The following is a 20552-nucleotide window of genomic DNA, read 5'->3' on the forward strand; positions in this document are numbered from 1 at the left end:
GCCGAGGGGTAGTGAGTTCAGGTATCTACAGGTTAGGGACTTTGCACGAAAGGTCTGGAAGGGGTTCCCTAGATTGCCGGGATACACCCTGCTGGAACGACTGCTGCTTCCGGATGTGGAAGGGGAAGGAAGAATTGGGGATATATACAAGTGGCTGGGGGAGCAGGGAGGCGAGCGGGTGGTGAAGATCAAGGAGAAATGGGAAGCGGAGTTGGGAATGGAGATCAATTGGGGAGCATGGAGTGAGGCACTGCGAAGGGTAAACGGGACCTCCTCTTGTGCAAGGATGAGCCTGATACAGTTTAAGGTGGTGCACAGGGTGTATATGACTCGGGCGAGAATGAGTGGGTTCTTTCAGGGGATAGCAGATGAATGTGAGAGGTGTGGGCGGGGGCCAGCAAATCATGCTTTGGGGTTGTGAAAAATTGGGAAGATTCAGGGTGGGAGTGTTTGTGGTCTTAGCCAGGATAGTGGAGGAGGGAGTGGACCCGGACCCTTTGGTGGCGATATTTGGGGTTTCAGAGAAACTGGAGCTCATGGAGAGGAGGAAGGCCGATGTCTTGGCCTTCGCCTCTCTGATTGCACGGCGGCGAATTTTGCTCGAGTGGCGGTCGGCATCGCCACCGGGGGTAGCAGCTTGGTTGGGTGACCTGTACGACTTCCTGCAGTTAGAGAAGATAAAGTATGAGTTAAGGGGCTCAGCAGGGAATTTGAGAAAAGGTGGGGGATGTTTGTGACCGTGTTTGAGGAGCTGTTCATCGCAAGGGGGTGGGGGGTGATGGGGAGGAGGGGTGAAAAAAGAGAAAAATCTGTACAAACTGTATAATTGATTGTTGGGAATAATGTTACCCGGGGTGTTTATTTGCTGTAACCTGTTTTGATACAAGTTTGAATAAAATGCGTTTTTAAAAAAAAAATCAAGTCTGAGTGCATTTAAATGTAAATACACAACCCTGCTTTGTTGAAGAGTCACCCAGACTCAAATATTAGCTCTATTCCCTCTCCACAGATGTGGTCAGACCTGCTGAGATTTTCTAGCATTTTCTGTTCTTGTTTCAGATTCCAGCATCCGCAGTATTTTGCTTTTAATCTGCATATTTGACTGTGTTTGAACAGTTGATATTCATAATCAAATGAATCAGAGTTATCTGTTAATGCAAACCTTTTTGTGAAATACTTGGAAAGTTAAACAGATTGTTCTCTCAACAAATACTCATTTCAGAAATGTATTTATGTTATAAGTACAGATACAAGTCCCAAACAAGTCAATTATTCAGTCATATTTGCTTTATACAATTACAATGGAGAAGCTCTTTGAGCTATCAGAATGCACTGACACGAATATTAAATAACTTGTAAAAATTAGTTATTGCATACAATTCTGGTTGCCACAGAAGGATGTGGATGCTTTAGCGAGGGTACAGAAGATGTTTATCAGGGTGTTGCTTGGTCTGGAGGGTATTAGTTAAGAGAGGTTGAATAAACTCAGATAGTTTTCACTGGAATGACGGAGGTTGAGGGGTAGAGGTTTACAAAATTCCGAGTGGCGTGGACAGAGTGGATAGTCAGATACATTTTCCCAGGGTGGAAAAGTCAATTACTAGGGGACATAGGTTGAAGGTGCAAGGGGCAAGTTTAGAGGAGATGTGCGAGGCGGGTTTATTTTACACAGAGGAGGCTGAGTGCCTGGAATGCGTTGCCGAGGGAGGTGGTGGAAGCAGATACGATCGCGGCATTTAAGAGGCTTCTTGATGAATACATGAATAGGATGGGAATAGAGGGATACGGACCCTGGAAGTGCAGAAATTTTCATTTTAAACAGGCATCATGACCAGCACAGGCTTGGAGGGCCGAAGGGCCTATTCCAGATTGTACTGTTCTTTGAGTCTCACTTGTGAGCATCCGACTGTAACATGTGACAATGTTCTGAAATTTCAGCTCAGCACAGGAAATTAATACAAATTAGACAATAGTACCATAGAATTCCTAGAGTGCAGAAGGGGTCCATTCAGCATATGGAAACTGGACCTTGAATTTAAAAAAATTATTCCTGTTAAATGGGCGACAGTGGCTATGCAGCACTTATTGCCCATCCTATCATTACTGTGAGGGCATTGTAGCTAAGGGTGCTAAGTCCTTTTCTGGAAGGACATTCGTGGTCTAGTCAGGCTTTTGCAATGACAACAGCATTCGTGGTCAATTCTTCTCTGGCACCAGTCCACAAATTGCCATTTAATTAATTACATTTCACAAATTACCACAGTATGATTTCACCTCATGATTTGAGTGAGCAGCTTGCTATCGTAACCATCTGAACATGTCCAGGAACCAGATTTTGAGCATCAGGCTGTCAAGGTAATTTGTTGCAGTATGTAGGCTTTTATGGTTTGGTCAATAAATAAAGATTGCCAAAATGACACATCTTTGTATATATTTTTCAACTGCCTCAACATCCCTTTTCCAAGTATCTCACATCATTTAATATGGATGGCCGCAACATTTTTCCCACTCCATTAATAAAAGATTTTGTAAACTGCTGTGACTGTTCTGCAATATATTTTAATAATGTGAACTTTGCGGTAAATTTTCTGAAAGAAATATTTTGTACTTGGTAATAGCTGCAGTATTAGCGCATATCCACCGTAAAAAGATGCTGACTCACTTAAAATACATGGAATTTATGGGGATATAACATATCAAACTCATGCTTTTCAACAAATATTCAACCACTACTATCACAGACCTCGGCAGAAAGTAAAAGTAAATTTTGCACACAAGCGTAACAAAATCTTCTGTAGTTTTATGCAACTTTCAACGGGGTGCTACTGAATATGAATAAACAGTGCATGTTCCCTTAAAAATGAGTTGCGTGTCGAGATTGCTTATTCATTTTGAATGTCACCTTGAATCCAGCATTTTGCCAGTTCAAGCAGTACAGCATCTGACTCTTAATTAGGAGACTCCGATCTGAATCCCTCCCTTGACTTGGTAACCCATTTAGTTTAGATTTATGGGTATCGAAAGCTCAACCACAATTGTAAAAAAGCATTGCAAATAAATACAGTAAAGCCATGAAGGGATGGAATGAGGGCTGAGACAATAAGCACACCAAACTGAGGAAGAATTGAGCAACAACTTCATGCAGCAAATCCAGGAAAGGGTATTGTGCGTATTTTAATTCGCAACAGGAAAAGTAAATATGGTGGAATTAGCTAATAAAATGCAATTGCATCCTGGTCAATATCCTTACTGACAAAACATGGGTTAGAATAAAAGAAAACCTCTCCCTTCATTTCTACAAGAACAAGCCTCAATCCAATGTCTGAAAGTCTTCGCTCTTACTCACCAATGTGATACTTGGATATTCTCTACAAATAACTTGTACACGAGGATATATTGGGCCAAATTTTCTCGACTCCCGATTGTCCAACCCTGAGTTAAGAGCTGGACATTTGGGACAGTATCAAGGTAGTTACTGAATAGTTACCCAGGAAATGTTAGGTAGATTAAAACCTAATCTAAATCCTGGTAACTCCAGAATTAACCCTGCCCCCCACAATCACTCACTCTGACTGTTCCCTCCCACCCCGCTCTGCAAAACCCCGATGACCTGACCACCCAACTAAACTCCCCCAACTACAGATCTGACCTGAGCCCGACTATCCTCCATCACCCAACTACCACCTCCTGGATGCAACTTGATTATCCTTCTCAAACTCAATCAGGGCGGCATGGTAGCACAAGGGGGGGCACAGTAGCACAGTGGTTAGCACAGTTGCTTCACAGCTCCAGGTTCGATTCCCGGCTTAGGTCACTGTCTGTGCGGAATCTGCTCGTTCTCCCTGTGTCCGCGTGGGTTTCCTCCGGGTGCTCCGGTTTCCTCCCACAGTCCAATGATGTGCAGGTTAGGTGGATTGGCCATGCTAAATTGCACTTAGTGTACAAAAAGGTTGAGAGGGGTTACTGGGTTACGGGGATAGTGTGGAGTTGTGGGCTTGGGTAGGGTGCTCTTTCCAAGGGCCAGTGCAAATTCGATGGGCTGAATGGCTTCCTTCTGCACTGTAAATTCTATGATTCTACACCCCCGATCCATTTATTCACCTCACCATTTACTCCTCTGCCCATTTACCCACCTACCTACCCCAAGCCCCTACCAACCTAGCCCCTACCCTCTTACCCACTTAACTCCTCTATCTACTTGCCCATACACTCACAAATTCAATCATCCATTACTATTATTCAAATCTGACATTTACGGCTAGTGCGGTAAAAACCTGTGTCCTGTCTTCCATTTCTCTATACTCCGCTTCAGTGGTTCCCCAATGGACGCTTCCCTCCGCATTTCTGTGAAAGCAGGGTTCGGAAGGTTCTGAAATGCAGAACAGCATTGAGTTGGGGGAATTGTTTTGATCAAAGCGGCAGTCCAACGATGATTGCCACTCCTTGGGAAGATCTGGGCCATGGTGTCACCAGAATGTTGGTAGACGGTGACCAAACTCAAAATAAATGAGAAAGAAATGGATGACACAAAGTGAGTACAACATTGACTAGTAGTAAAACTGTGCTGGAAAATCATGATTTTGTTCAACAAGAAAGATTAAATCTATTGAATGGATCACACTTTTACTTAGGTTTTCTGCGACCGGTTATTTGGAGCAAGATCGTGTCATTGGAGTTGGTCAAAACCACAAGTGCATCTTGTTAAACATTTGGCTAGTCTACAAACAAGTTAAATCGCAACAATAAAAGCAAAACTCTGCTGGAAATCAGAATGCAAAACAGAAAATGGTGGAAAACCCCAGCAGTTCAGATGGCATCTATAGAGAGAGAGAAACATAGCTCATGTCTCAAATTAATGACCTCTCTCCCCCTTATGCCCTCTTCAATCTCAACTTGTTCATGAGACACATCATCCTCCCTTAAACCTATTCCCACTAACCTCCTGTCCTGGCCCCCATGTTAGCTGATATTGTCAATTATCTCCCCTCAAATGCTACCCAGTTCCCTTCAAATCTACCATCTTCACCCACTTCTCAGAAAAAGATCCTTGAACACTCCTTGAATGCCTTGTCACTTCCCAAATCCAGCTTTCCCACAATTCCATATTTGATCCCGTGCAATCAGTTTACTGCCATTTCACAGCATTGAACATTAATTTCCTCCCACTAAATATTTAGAAGGCTGAAGGCATTGGTGTAAGTCTTCTGGTCCTGCTCACTGCAGGAATCGTAGCGGATGGGATGGAAAATTTGACGGACCATTTATGGGTCTGTTGACCTCGGGCGGGAATTGCCAGTCTCAGGGCAGGCACAACCGGAAAATCCCACCCATTGCCACAAACTCCATTTTGAGCCCACAGTGTCACCCCTTTCTCATGTTAATTCCTATGGCTTAACCAGACCATTTGCAATTTTGGTATCCTATTTAATCCTGAAATGAGCTTCTGAATATATATCTACCTCATCGCCAACTCCACCTTCTTCCATCTTCTGCCTATATGTAACATTGCTCCTCTCTGCCTCAAGCTTATCTGCTGAAGAAAATCCTTTGTTACCTCTTGACTTGGCTATCCCAATGTCCTCACAGTGTCTTACCTTGTAAACTTGAATGCCTCTGAAACTCTGTTGCCCATATCCTAACTTTCACGAAGTCCCACTTCCCCATTGTTGACCTACAAATGGCTCCCGGTCAAGCAATGCTTTGGTGCTAAAATTCGCAACCTTGTTTTCAAATCCCTCCATGTCTTCACCCTACCTTCACTCTAACCTCCTCCAGGCCTACATCCTGACAAGTTCTCTGTTCTCCTCTAATTCAGACCTTCTGCACATGCCCAATTAAATTGCTTCATCAGTGATGGCTATGTCTTCAGCTGCCTAGGTCCTAAGCTCTGGAATTCCCTCCCCGAGCCTCACTGCCTCTCTCACCTCCTTTCACTTGCTCCTTCACATCAATCTCTTCACCTGTCCCAAATGTCGTTTTGAATGTTTAACCCCTTCAAAGTGCTATATAAATGCAAGTTGTTGTTGCTTCTCTTTCCACAGAACATTTTTGGTTTTTATAACAATGTAATAATACTGAATTTTCAACCAATTTGAATTCAGGAATCGGCTACAGCCTCTACACTGGAGCTCTTGTACACAATGAGGGTGCTCACTAGCCTCAGCCGTGTCCGCTGAGGGGCTCCTTGTTGTGGCATATTAGTCAAGACGATTCAAACTATGGATGGAAATGCAAGTTAAACCACTGAGCAACCAGCTAAACATATACTTTTCAATTTTAATTTTAGTTACCTATTTTTCCTTATGTGACAAAAACCATATTACTTCCTTGTTTTAAGCATTTCTGAGACCACCAAACTATTTCACGTTATGAGGCAGTGAAAGTTTGGACCATCCATTCTATGGTAATGAGGTTTAAAAAAAATCTGCGACATGCATTAATGCCTTCCACCTGAAGATGCAGCAATAATTCTCTGAAAGTGGTTTATATTCTACACAGTAAACTGACAAATCAAGAAATGTAGGAATGCTAATGTCTTTTTTACGAGTCTTGGGGTTATGATCCAGACAGCTTGGCCATTCAGCGCCTTGAAAGTCTCATATTTGGTTCTTGTAACAATAAAAATTCAGTCAAAAATTCAGCCATGAGGGCAGCACGGTGGCGCAGTGGTTAGCACTGCTGCCTCACGGATCCGAGGTCCCAGGTTCGATCCCGACTCTGGGTCACTGTCCGAGTGGAGTTTGCACATTCTCCCCGTGTTTGCGTGGGTTTCGCCCCCACAACCCAAAGATGTGCAAGATAGGTGGATTGGCCACGCTAAATTGCCCCTTAATTGGAAAAAATGAATTGGGTACTCTAAATTTTTAAAAGAAATTCAGCCATGAGGCGGCTGAAGTCCCAGTGTGTTTATGACAAAGGAATAAAAGGAAAATCCGTTCAATGGGACTTCCGGTGGCGGCTATGTGGGAGTAGATCTCACATTTGGTGGCTCCCGTTTCGGTCAGACTTTTGGACCTTTCCCCCCGACATGTTTGCGCTTCTGAGCGCGGAACTGGAAAGCAATAGTACTCAGGCACCGGACCCATACAGAATTGTATGGACCTAAGAAGCCAGAGGGACCGCAAACAGCAGAAGAAGTGGTCGAGTAAGGACACAGTGGAGGCTGTGAGGGAGACCAGCATGGCTGGTGTTCAGAGCAAGGAGCCGACAGCCCAGCCCACAATGGAGCAGCTGCTGCAGACTATGCAGGAGGTCTTTTTGGTTCTGAAGCGTGACAACTTGGAGCCGCTACAGAAGTCGATTGACCAGATGGAAAAAAGGCTGGATGATCAGGCTGAGAAGCTCCAGCAGTTGGAGAGGTCAGTGGAGGAGCAGGCTGACTTTCAAACGATGGCGGATGTGGAGATTCGGAGGCTGAGGGACCAGCAAAACGTGCTTCTGGAAAGGCTGGAGGACCTGGACAACAGATCTCGTCGGCAGAACGTGAGAATCGTGGGCCTCCCAGAGGGGGCAGAGGGGCTGGATGCTGCCGTGTTTGTGGAGGGTATGTTTCAGAAGTTGCTGGGGAACGAGGTGTTCCCGCGCCCGCCGGTGATGGACAGGGCACACAGAGTGCAGGTGAGGCAGCCGCGACGAGGAGGTCCCCCACGGGCGATGGTGGTACGCTTTCACAGGTACCTGGACAAGGAACGGGTGCTGCAATGGGCAAAGAGCACACAAAGCTGTATTTGGGACAATACCACCCTGCGTGTTTACCAAGATTTGAGCGCTGAGGTTGCCAGGAGGAGGGGAGGCTACAGGCAGGTGAAGGAGATACTGTATAAAAACAAGGTGAAATTCGGGCTGCTTTTTCCGGCGCGACTGTGGGTTACGTATGAGGGTCAGCACCACTATTTCGAGGAACCCGAAGAGGTGATGGACTTCGTTAAGAAGCAAGGGCTGGCCATGAGCGGAGGACGTTTGGACTCATGTTAGACCTTTTAAGTATATGTGGTGTCTCTCCAGTTTTGAAAATTGCTGCATGTTTGGGTCCGTTTTTGTCGTTCTTTCTTTCGACCATTTTAGGGTGTTGGGAGGTGGTAGGGATGTGTTTTTTTTGCGTGGTTTTTGCGTGGTTTACCTGAATGTTTCCTTTTTGGGCTCTCTGATTAGTTGGAGTTTAGCTGGGGGGAAAATGATAAAGAAAACAGTTAAAAGGGTTGGGTTAAGATGGATGCTTCAGGGGAACTTTGTGCAATCTTTTTCTGTGTCTGTATGGGAAGGACTGAAGAGTGCCTGTTATTTCTTATCTCTTTTTTTTCTTGTTTAACTTGAATTGTGCCATTGTGGGGGTTGTTTGTGACTTGTATAGAGTGTTTGCTTAAGTAGGGCTGATCTGGGGAAGTGGTATGGATGGATTGGGGGAGGGGTGACTGGGAACAATGGGTGGGAGACGCGCTGGCGCCGAGGCTGGGAGCCCCAGGTTAGCTGAGTGGGGCTAGTCAATGGTAGCCGAGGTGGGGGGTGTGCTTATAGTTAGATTAGAACAGGGGTTAGGTGATAGGATGGTGTTGCTTGGGCTGTTCAGCTGATGGGGATGGAAACTGGGCATGGCAACAGTGAGGAGGTCATGGGTGGAGCCGGTCAGGAGGCGGGCCAGATGAAGCGTGACACATGGCTGGGGGGCTGGCCAAGGAAAGGGGATGGCTGATTGGCAAGGGGGGGGGGGGTGAAGAGCCCCCCAACCAAGCTGATCACCTGGAATGTTAGAGGGTTGAACGGGCAAGTGAAGAGGGCGCGTATGTTTGCGCATCTGCGGGTTCTGAAGGCGGACATAGTCATGCTGCAGGAGACGCACCTGAAAGTGGCAGACCAGGTTAGATTAAGGAAGGGCTGGGTCAGTCAGGTCTTTCATTCAGGGCTTGATTCTAAGACGAGGGGGGCTGCAATCCTGATTAATAAAAGGATACAATTTGAGGCGGAGGGCACAGTCGTGGATGGGGGTGATAGGTTCGTTATGGTGAGGGGTAAGCTTGAAGGGGTGAGAGTAGTCCTGGTCAGTGTGTATGCCCCTAACTGGGACGATGTGGATTTTATTAGGGGGATACTGGGGAATATCCCCGACTTGGACTCGCGTAAGCTGATCATGGGCGGGGACTTTAATACAGTCCTGGACCCGAGCCTGGACCGGTCATGTTCAAGAACGGGCAGGTTGCCAGCGATGGCAAAGGAACTGAGAGGGTTCATGGAGCAAACGGGGGGAGCAGATCCGTGGAGAATTAGCCGGCCGATGGCGAGGGAGTTCTCGTACTACCCCCACGTCCACAAGGTGTATTCCCGAATCGACTACTTTGTTGTGAGTAGGGACCTGCTGGCCGGAATGGTGGGGGCAGAATATTCGGCAATTGCCATATTGGACCATGCTCCGCACCGGGTAGACCTGCAGTTTTGTAAGGACAGCTTTCAGCGCCCACCATGGAGGCTGGAAGTTGATTACTCGCGGATGAGGCGGTGTGCAAGAGGCTGAGGAAATGCATGCAGAATTACCTGCAGGTGAACGATACTGGAGAAGTCTCGGCAGCGGTGCTCTGGGAGGCACTGAAGGCAGTGGTGAGAGGGGAGCTGATTTCAATCCGGGCGTACAGGGACAGGACAGACAGGGCAGAGACGGACCAACTGATTAAGGAAATTCTACGGATGGACAGGAGTTACGCGGAATCCCCGAGGTCAGAGTTACTCAGCAAACGACAGAGGCGCAGGCCGAATTTGGGGTGCTGACTACAGGCAAGGTTATAGAGCAGCTTAGAAAGGTGAAAGGTGCGATTTATGAGCATGGGGAGAAGGCCAGTAGAATGCTTGCACAACAACTAAGGAAGAGGGAAGCGGCTAGGGAAATATGGAGGGTAGTGGATGGGGAGGGTAATCTAGTGGGTGACTCGGCAGGGCTGAACAAGGTCTTTAGGGGCTTTTATAGGAAGCTGTACACTTCGGACCCCCCGGGGAACCGGGGGCGTATGTGGCGGCTCCTGGACAGACTGACCTTCCCCAGAGTGGGGAGGGTGTTGGTGGACGGACTGGGGGCCCTGGTCAGGATCAAAGAGGTATTGGGGGGGCCTGAAGGTCATGCAGTCGGGTAAAGCCCCGGGGCCGGACGGGTATCCGGTGGAGTTTTACAAAACTTTTGCCGGGATAGTGGGGCCGGTGCTGGTCAGGGTCTTTAACGAGGCAAAAGACAGAGGGTTTACCCCCGACGATGTCGCAGGCCACCATCTCGCTTATTCTGAAACGGGATAAGGACCCGGAGGCTTGTGGGTCATACAGGCCGATCTCTTTGATCAACGTAGACGCCAAGTTACTGGCCAAGATCTTGGCGACTAGAATTGAGGACTGTGTACCGGATGTAATTGGGGAGGACCAAAGAGGGTTTGTAAAGGGGGGGCAGCTGGTGGCCAACCAAAGAAGGCTGCTCAACGTGATTATGATGCCCCCAGAGGGTAGGGAGGTAGAGATAGTGGTAGCCATGGATGCTGAAAAGGCTTTTGACCGGGTCGAGTGGGATTATCTGTGGGAGATACTAGGACGGTTCGGGTTCGGGGCGGGGTTCATCGACTGGGTTAGGCTATTATATCAGACCCCGGAGGTGAGTGTGAGGACGAACAGGACGACATCGGACCACTTTAGAGTGCACCGTGGGACAAGACAGGGCTGCCCTCTCTCCCCACTGCTGTTTGCGCTGGCCATAGAGCCGCTGGCAATTGCACTGAGAGCTTCTAGGGGTTGGAAAGGGCTGGTCCGAGGGGGGAGTGGAACATAGAGTCTCGTTTTACGCAGACGATCTGCTGTTATATGTATCGGACCCAATGGTGGGGATGGACGGTATTCTGGCAACCCTGAGGGAATTTGGCCGGTACTCCGGATACACACTGAACATGGCGAAGAGCGAGTTGTTTTTAATTCAGGCGAGGGGGCAGGAGAATAGGCTGAAGTAGTTGCCGTTCAGGCTAGTGTGGGAGAGTTTCCGATATTTGGGGATTCAGGTGGCACGGGACTGGGGCAAGTTGCATAAGCTCAACCTGTCCCGACTGGTGGAACGAGTGAGGGAGGAGGTCCGGAGGTGGGATGCGCTCCCGAGGTGGGATGCGATCCCGCTGTCATGGGCGGGGAGGGTGCAGACTGTTAAGAAGACGATTCCCCCGCGGTTCTTGTTTGTTTTTCAGTGTCCCCCCATCTTTATCCCGCGGTCCTTCTTTAAGAGGCTGAATAAAATTATTCTGGGATTTGTATGGGCGGGGAAGTCCCCGCGGGTGAAGAGGGTGATGCTTGAAAGGAACAGAGGAGAAGGGGGGCTGGCGTTGCCGAACTTCAGCAACTATTACTGGGCGGCCAACATAGCGATGATAAGGAAATGGATGGTGGGTGCGGGGTCAACAAAGAACAAAGAGCAAAGAAATGTACAGCACAGGAACAGGCCCTTCGGCCCTCCAAGCCCGTACCGACCATGCTGCCCGACTAAACTACAATCTTCTACACTTCCTGGGTCCGTATCCCTCTATTCCCATCCTATTCATGTATTTGTCAAGATGCCCCTTAAATGTCACTATCGTCCCTGCTTCCACCACCTCCTCTGGTAGAGAGTTCCAGGCACCCACTACCCTCTGTGTAAAAAACTTGTCTCGTACATCTACTCTAAACCTTGCCACTCTCACCTTAAACCTATGCCCCCTAGTAATTGACCCCTCTACCCTGGGGAAAAGTCTCCGACTATCCACCCTGTCTATACCCCTCATAATTTTGTAGACCTCTATCAGGTCGCCCCTCAACCTCCGTCGTTCCAGTGAGAACAAGCCGAGTTTATTCAACCGCTCCTCATAGCTAATGCCCTCCATACCAGGCAACATTCTGGTAAATCTCTTCTGCACCCTCTCTAAAGCCTCCACGTCCTTCTGGTAGTGTGGCGACCAGAATTGAACACTATACTCCAAGTGTGGCCTAACTAAGGTTCTATACAGCTGCAACATGACTTGTCAATTCTTATACTCAATGCCCCAGCCAATGAAGGCAAGTATGCCGTATGCCTTCTTGACTACCTTCTCCACCTGTGTTGCCGATTTCAGTGACCTGTGGACCTGTACACCTAGATCTCTCTGACTTTCAATACTCTTGAGGGTTCTATCATTCACTGTATATTCCCTACCTGCATTAGACCTTCCAAAATGCATTACCTCACATTTGTCCGGATTAAACTCCATCTGCCATCTCTCCGCCCAAGTCTCCAAACAATCTAAATCCTGCTGTATCCTCTGACAGTCCTCATCACTATCCACAATTCAACTAACCTTTGTGTCGTCTGCAAACTTACTAATCAGACCAGTTACATTTTCCTCCAAATCATTTCTATATACTACAAAGAGCAAAGGTCCCAGCACTGATCCCTGTGGAACACCACTGGTCACAGCCCTCCAATTAGAAAAGCATCCTTCCATTGCTACTCTCTGCCTTCTATGACCTAGCCAGTTCTGTATCCACCTTGCCAGCTCACCCCTGATCCCGTGTGACTTCACCTTTTGTACTCGTCTACCATGAGGGACCTTGTCAAAGGCCTTACTGAAGTCCATATAGACAACATCCACTGCCCTACCTGCATCAATCATCTTTGTGACCTCCTCGAAAAACTCTATCAAGTTAGTGAGGCACGACCTCCCCTTCACAAAACCATGCTGCCTCTCACTAATATGTCCATTTGCTTACAAATGGGAGTAGATCCTGTCTCGAAGAATTCTCTCCAGTAATTTCCCTACCACTGAAGTATGGCCTGTAGTTCCCTGGATTATCCTTGCTACCCTTCTTAAACAGAGGCTATTCTCCAGTCCTCCGGGACATCACCTGAAGACAGTGAGGATCCAAAGATTTCTGTCAAGGCCTCAGCAATTTCCTCTCCAGCCTCCTTCAGTATTCTGGGGTAGATCCCATCAGGCCCTGGGGACTTATCTACCTTAATATTTTTTAAGACGCCCAACACCTCGTCTTTTTGGATCTCAATGTGACCCAGGCTATCTACACACCCTTCTCCAGACTCAACATCTACCAATTCCTTCTTTTTGGTGAATACTGATGCAAAGTATTCATTTAGTACCTCGCCCATTTCCTCTGGCTCCACACATAGATTCCCTTGCCTATCCTTCAGTGGGCCAACCCTTTCCCTGGCTACCCTCTTGCTTTTTATGTACGTGTAAAAAGCCTTGGGATTTTCCTTAACCCTATTTGCCAATGACTTTTCGTGACCCCTTCTAGCCCTCCTGACTCCTTGCTTAAGGTCCTTCCTACTTTCCTTATATTCCACACAGGCTTCGTCTGTTCCCAGCCTTTTAGCCCTGACAAATGCCTCCTTTTTCTTTTTGACGAGGCCTACAATATCGCTCGTTATCCAACGTTCCCGAAAATTGCCATATTTATCCTTCTTCCTCACAGGAACATGCCGGTTCTGAATTCCTTTCAACTGACACTTGAAAGCCTCCCACATGTCAAATGTTGATTTGCCCTCAAACATTCGTCCCCAATCTAGGTTCTTCAGTTCCCGCCTAATATTGTTATAATTAGCCTTCCCCCAATTTAGCACATTCACCCTAGGACCACTCTTATCCTTGTCCACCAGCACTTTAAAACTTACTGAATTGTGGTCACTGTTCCCGAAATGCTCCCCTATTGAAACCTCTACCACCTGGCCGGGCTCATTCCCCGAAACCAGGTCCAGTACCGCCCCTTCCCTAGTTGGACTGTCTACATATTGTTTTAAGAAGCCCTCCTGGATGCTTCTTACAAACTCTGCCCCGTCTAAGCCCCTGGCACTAAGTGAGTCCCAGTCAATATTGGGGAAGTTGAAGTCTCCAATCACCACAACCCTGTTGTTTTTACTCTTTTCCAAAATCTGTCTACCTATCTGCTCCTCTATCTCCCGCTGGCTGTTGGGAGGCCTGTAGTGAACCCCCAACATTGTGACTGCACCCTTCTTATTCCTGATCTCTACCCATATAGCCTCACTGCCCTCTGAGGTGTCATCCCGTAGTACAGCTGTGATATCCTCCCTAACAAGTAGCGCAACTCCGCCACCCCTTTTACATCCCCCTCTATCCCGCCTGAAACATCTAAATCCTGGAACGTTTAGCTGCCAATCCTGCCGTTCCCTCAACCAGGTCTCTGTAATGGCAACAACATCATAGTTCCAAGTACTAATCCAAGCTCTAAGTTCATCTGCCTTACCCGTAATACTTCTTGCATTAAAACATATGCACTTTAGGCCACCAGACCCGCTGTGTACAGCAACTTCTCCCTGTCTGCTCTGCCACAGAGCCACACTGTCCCTATTCCCATGTTCTCCCTCAATGCTCTCACCTTCTGACCTATTGCTCCCGTGCCCACTCCCCTGCCATACTAGTTTAAACCCTCCCGTGTGACACTAGCAAACCTCGCGGCCAGGATATTTATGCCTCTCCAGTTTAGATGCAACCCGTCCTTATATAGGTCACACCTGCCCTGGAAGAGCTCCCAGTGGTCCAGGTAACGGAAACCCTCCCTCCTACACCAGCTGTTTAGCCACGTGTTTAGCTGTTCTATCTTCCTATTTCTAGCCTCACTGGCACGTGGCACAGGGAGTAATCCCGAGATTACAACCCTAGAGGTCCTGTCTTTTAACTTTCTGCCTAGCTCCCTGAACTCCTGCTGCAGGACCTCATGCCCCTTCCTGCCTATGTAGTTAGTACCAATATGTACAACGACCTCTGCCTGTTTTCCCTCCCCCTTCAGGATGCCCTCTACCCGTTCGGAGACATCCTGGACCCTGGCACCAGGGAGGCAACATACCATCCTGGAGTCTCTTTCACGTCCACAGAAGCACCTATCTGTGCCCCTGACTATAGAGTCCCCTATTACTATTGCTCTTCTGCGCTTTGACTCTCCCTTCTGAACATCAGAGCCAGCCGTGGTGGCACTGCTCTGGCTGCTGCTGTTTTCCCCTGATAGGCTATCCCCCCCGACAGTATCCAAAGGGGTATACCTGTTCGAGTGGGGGACAACCACAGGGATTCCTGCACTGACTGCCTGTCCTTTCTGGTGGTCTCCCATTTCTCTGCCTGCACCTTGGGTGTGACCACATTTATATAACTGCTATCTATGACGCTTTCCGCCACCTGCACGCTCCTAAGTGCATCCAATTGCTGCTCCAACCGAACCATGCGGTCTGTGAGGAGCTCCAGTTGGGTGCACATGGCGGTTTGGGAGCGGCTGGAGGCTGCTTCGTGCAGCGACACTAGCTTAGCAGCCCTGGTCACGATGCCTCTGCCGCTTCCACTGGCACGGTACTCCACCAGCCCGATAGTGGTGGTGGCTCTTCGGATCTGGGGCCAGTGGAGGAGGCATGTAAGGGAGGTAAGAGCATCGGTGTAGACCCCAATCTGCGGCAACCACCGATTTTCCCCGGGGAACATGGACGGGGGGGGTATCGACTGTGGAGGAGGGCGGGGATTGTGAGGATGGGGGATCTGTTCCTGGAAGGGAGCTTCCGAGCATGAGGGCGCTGGAGGAGAAGTTTGGGCTGGTGAGGGGGAACAAATTTAGATACTTACAGGTGCGGGATTTTGTATGCAGACTGGTGCCGTCCTTCCCACGTCTCCCGCCGAAGGGGAGGCAGGACAGGGTAGTTTCTAGGGGAGAGGTGGGAGAGGGTAGAGTCTCAGACGTCTACAAGGAACTAATGGGAGCTGAGGATACGCAGACCGAGGGCCTGAAGCTTAAGTGGGAAGAGGATCTCGGGGGGGGAGATGGAGAACGGTATCTGGGCAGAAGCCCTGAGAAGTGTAAACACGACCGCAACATGTGCCAGGCTCAGCCTGATCCAGTTTAAGGTCGTGCACCGGGCCCACATGACGGTGGCCCAGATGAGCAAATTCTTTGGGCTGGAGGACAAGTGTGCTAGATGTGCCGGAGGGCCGGCTAACCATGTACACATGTTCTGGTCGTGCCCTAAACTCAGGGGGTACTGGCAGGGATTTGCAGATGTCATGTCTCAGGTATTGAAAACTGGGGTGGTAATGAGTCCTGAGGTACAATCTTCGGGGTTTCGGAGGACCCGGGAGTCCAGGAAGAGAGAGAGGCCGACGTTCTGGCCTTTACTTCCCTGGTAGCCCGGCGACGAATACTGTTAGCATGGAGGGACACAAAGCCCCCGAGGGCTGAGGTATGGCTATCGGACATGGCGAGCTTTCTTGGCCTAGAGAAAGTCAAGTTCGCCTTGAGAGGTTCGCTATTAGGGTTTGCCCGAAGGTGGCAGCCATTTATTGACTTCTTCGCAGAGGTGTAAGCGTCAGCAGGGGGGTGGGGGGCGCTAGGGTAGGGTAGAGTAGAGTAGGGGGATATTGAGGCAGGTCCTTGCATGAACAGAGCCGTGGTTTGCACTATGTTTAATTTGTGTCTTGACTTCTTTTTTTTGTACTGTACAATGTCACTTTTTCTATATGCCTAAAATACCTCAATAAAATTGTTTGTTAAAAAAAAAGAAAATCCATTCAATGAGTTAGTCAAAAACGCAAACATGAAGTTCTGTGTGAAGAATTATTTTCTTCCTTCTTCTGTGAAGACTATATATTTGCGTGAATCTGTCTAATCTTCATGCACACAGCACATTCACAATCAAGCACCACAGGACAAATAAAAGCGGAAAGGACAGCTGAAACTAAAGCAGAAAATGCTGCAACACACTGGGGAATGCTAAGTCAGCACACACGGAAAGAGCAGGCAGGCTGAGACCTTCGGCCAACACCAGAGGGCAGCTGCTTTCCACCAAAAGTTTTGTATGTTCTGAGTGGGAGAAGGTTCAACTTCAGGCAGCCCCATTCAATAATCATGAACTGGGTAGCTCCAAGTGACAAAAAGAACAAACATGCTAAATCTTCACAAATGCCTTTAAGGTGCATGGAAATAGAGATGAAGGGAAGTTTTTTTGAGTCAGTGTGTGGAGTTTTGGTCTATGAATATTCTTGCCAGAAATGAACGCATCTATTTTTGGTGAGCTGCCATTAATAGAACATGTACAAATTTTAAGCCGTGATCTTATGAAATGGCAGAGCAGCCTCGAGGGGCTGAATGATCTACTCCTGCCCCTCATTCATATGTTCATAAAATAAATTTTAGACAGTTTACAACAATATGCTATGGTGCAGAAAACGTGCCATAATGTGGAGCCCTTTGCAACATGTCTGGGAAGTAAAATAGAGAACTGAAGATGTTTATTGGGAAGATGATAGATTTTAGGTTAGAACCTGCTAATTTATGATAATGCTGGGTTCCTTCTCGTATCTTTGGAGTTATCTTCCTTAAATCATGTGGAAAATTAAGAATAAGGGTATGCTTACGGTTTTACTTGAAGTGTTTGTTAACATTTCAGTTTTAATGGAATCTACATGGTATCATTATTTCCCATCTGAACTTCAGCAGAGCCCAATAAGAAGAGTATCACTATCAAACAACTGGTATCAAACTGGCCTAATAATTTGTTTAATCAGTTTCAAGAAGAATCCTTTCCTGTGAAGACATCACTTGAGATCAACAATAGTCACCCATTGCCAACTTTCAAGCCACATAAACGTGGTGCCCATCCCTGTACACAATCCTTCTGTTAACGAGATTAAGGCAGTACAACAAGCCAACCGTATTGGTTTTCTGAAGCTGCAGCAAAGGCAATGGCAAAAAACAAGTACTATAGCCTGGAAATGCCTCAAATATAAAGCTGCCTAGATGCACTGCCTAGCAAGTACCACCTTAATTAGTTGTTGAGAATTATGATAAGAATCTTTATCAGAACAAGATTAGGAATTGAATGAATTTGCAGAATACTTTAAAACATCGCGGCACCTCTACACAAGAACCAGAGTGTTTATATTGAACACAGATAAAGACTTCAGCATGGTATAACGGTTCTGCATCAGAAACAAATGAAATTCCCAATAGCTGTCGATGAGCATTGCAATTTGAAAGACTGGGATTAATTCTCCAGAGTTTTCCAATTCTACATTAGCAAAATTCATGAGAACCGTGCAGAGGATAATTTTGGAAGGATGCAAAATGAAAGCTAGGTTTGCACACATTTTTATTATGAAGCTGGCAAAATCTTTCCAGTGCTCTTGTAAACAGAAACCAGCAAAGCGAATAGTGTCGAATTTGGTTTTGACACATCATTCTTTGAATCTTGTGCCTCTAAAAGTGGGATGTCAATTTTGAAAAATATTGTATCTAAAACAAAGAGAAGAAAGTGAGAGGGAACTCTTCTAGCCATACTCTTCCTACCTGACTTGAAAAGATAATGAGATTTTACACATATCCTTCCCCCAACCAAAGAAATCACAGAAAAAATGTTTTGAAGCCAGTGCAATGTCAGCAGTAAATAAAATCCCTCCTTGTCTTTTGGGTACTTACCAGGCTTATATTTAAAGGTGGCACCATATTGTTGTTCATTTGTTCCCGAACAGCTTTTAAACATTAATGCTGCCATTTTAAGACTTATTTAGTTCTGCCAAAAGATATTAAATATCTGGGGGCAAAAAATTCCCTCCACTCTCTTCCTCCCCACCCTTCTTACACTCTTACCATACTACTCATTTTATTCAAAATCAGAAAAAAAAACATCAAAGGTCACATGCAGAATTGCAAATACTGTGTTCACAGGAGCAGAGCGCAAAGCAACACAGTAGTGCATTATGATGCAAGAACACGTGCAGTGTACCTCTGTAGCACAATAAGAAGGTGTGCATGAAGAGAGCTCAGCCTGGTTGCGCAGCAAGGGAAAAGAAAACACCATTAATGAGGAAGGAGTGCTGAGTAAGGGTCTGAAGAGGTTCTCTGCATAGGTGGTTCCAGCTCTGAGGCAGAAGGCAGGGGTTTCATCAATATTTACTCTCTTGAAGTTGACGGCTAAAGTAAACTATATGAGATCTGAGTTTTTTATAATATGGGCTAATGCCAACAAAGATCCTGTATCCTTTTTGTTCCTTATATTCTAGACACAGTCCTTCTAATTAACTTGCAGCACTTTTTACATTCCTTGCAGCATGTGCCTCAGGTTACTTTTCACACTGGTTTTGTTAAGATCTCATATCAGGAAACTTTCAAATCAAATAAAAATGTATTGACTTGAATTCTGCTTAGCTGAAGGTGTTGAAAAGGGGTTAGCTTCAACAAAGGTCAGGAGAAACCGGTAGTGCCATAGATATCAACAATCAAATCTGTATCACAGTTGCCTCACTTTAGTTGTGAAGAGATCTCGAGTATTCTTTACAACCTGAAAATGATGACTGATGCAAATGCTTCAATACTGATCACCAAAGATGGAAAAGTGGAATTTTAAAAATGGTCTTATAGAAATTGGCATTTATTTTAAGGTTTCTGTAATGCAGATTTTATGTTGATGTAGTTTTCCACTTTTGCCAATATAGAGCAACAAAATGGATACCATTTCTTTCAAGACAGCGGAACTGAAATTCTTAATTAACTACGAGAGCTAATTCTCAGTCTCCAGCCTCAATTCTAATGAAACCCCTGTTGTGGAGGAGGAGGAAGAGGAAGGGAGGAGAAAAAGAAATAAAGTAAAAAATTTGAGCTGGTGTTATCGGCCAGCAGCAGAGTAACATCACCAGGTAAAATTATATATTTACTTTGAGAGAGCCTCCTTTCACATTTCCTTCTAGCTGATCTCTGAGCTCCTCCAGCTTTCGATGGAGCTACGTGTAAACATCAGAAAATGATTTAAACAGCCTGTCCTTTCATTTAATACTACATTCCTCATCACTTTTGGGAGAGATTAAACTTGAAAACATGTATCACTTGCATTTCAAACTGTTGTTCACTAAGGAATATTTTGGACCAATTCTTAAAGCTGCAATGAATTACAGTGTACACTTGGTACAGTTTAGTCATTGTGCGCAGCTATTTATAGGAAAACATGTTTGTTTCCTTTCAAAAATATAAAAACGTTTAAGCGGATTGTTTAGATGATTGTTCAGAAAGATTCTGCCCTTTATTCTCTTCACTTTATCAATCATAAGGCCACTCCAAATCAACTGGAAGGGTGTTCAAAGTTCACTAGCATAGCAAACTCAAACTTTCATACAGTCAGAATTCTAACATGCCAGGAGTACAATTGCAAAGGCTTTTCTGTGAGGGACATTTGCACAATTAATTCTTCTGTGTAGTCCCTACTGAGCTTAAAACAGATCTCACAAGCCAATGAATCAAGTTGGGTCTCAGCTACTTAACTTGACAGTGCGACAATCTTCACAGAATCACAGAATTTACAGTGCAGAATGAACCATTCGGCCCAGCGGGTCTGCATCTGCCCTTGGAAAGAGCACCCCACCCAAGCCCACACTTCCAGCCTATCCCCGTCATCCCACCTCACCTTTTTTTGGACACTAAGGGGCAATTTAGCATGGCCAATCCACCTAACCTGCACACATTTGGACGGTGGGAGGAAACCGGAGCACCCGGAGGAAACTCACGCAGACACGGGGAGAATGTGCAGACTCCACACA

At 46.6% G+C, this 20552-nt stretch overlaps 1 protein-coding gene across 16 annotated transcripts in view; it reads right to left on the reverse strand.

Annotated features, from left to right (window-relative positions):
- The window catches only part of LOC140396543 (gephyrin), a 799798-nt gene that overhangs the window by 265621 nt on the left and 513625 nt on the right, over nucleotides 1–20552 (reverse strand). For 10 of the 16 annotated variants that reach the window (XM_072485332.1, XM_072485277.1, XM_072485374.1 and 7 more), the window contains one exon: nucleotides 18749–18790. The exons of the other annotated variants lie outside the window; for them this stretch is intronic. In XM_072485332.1, coding sequence (XP_072341433.1) covers nucleotides 18749–18790 — 42 coding nt within the window. The remainder of the gene's footprint in view (nucleotides 1–18748; nucleotides 18791–20552) is intronic. 16 annotated transcript variants of the gene reach the window in all.

The sequence above is a fragment of the Scyliorhinus torazame genome, chromosome 2, assembly GCF_047496885.1.
Source record: "Scyliorhinus torazame isolate Kashiwa2021f chromosome 2, sScyTor2.1, whole genome shotgun sequence".
In the NCBI taxonomy this organism is placed as follows: domain Eukaryota; kingdom Metazoa; phylum Chordata; class Chondrichthyes; order Carcharhiniformes; family Scyliorhinidae; genus Scyliorhinus; species Scyliorhinus torazame.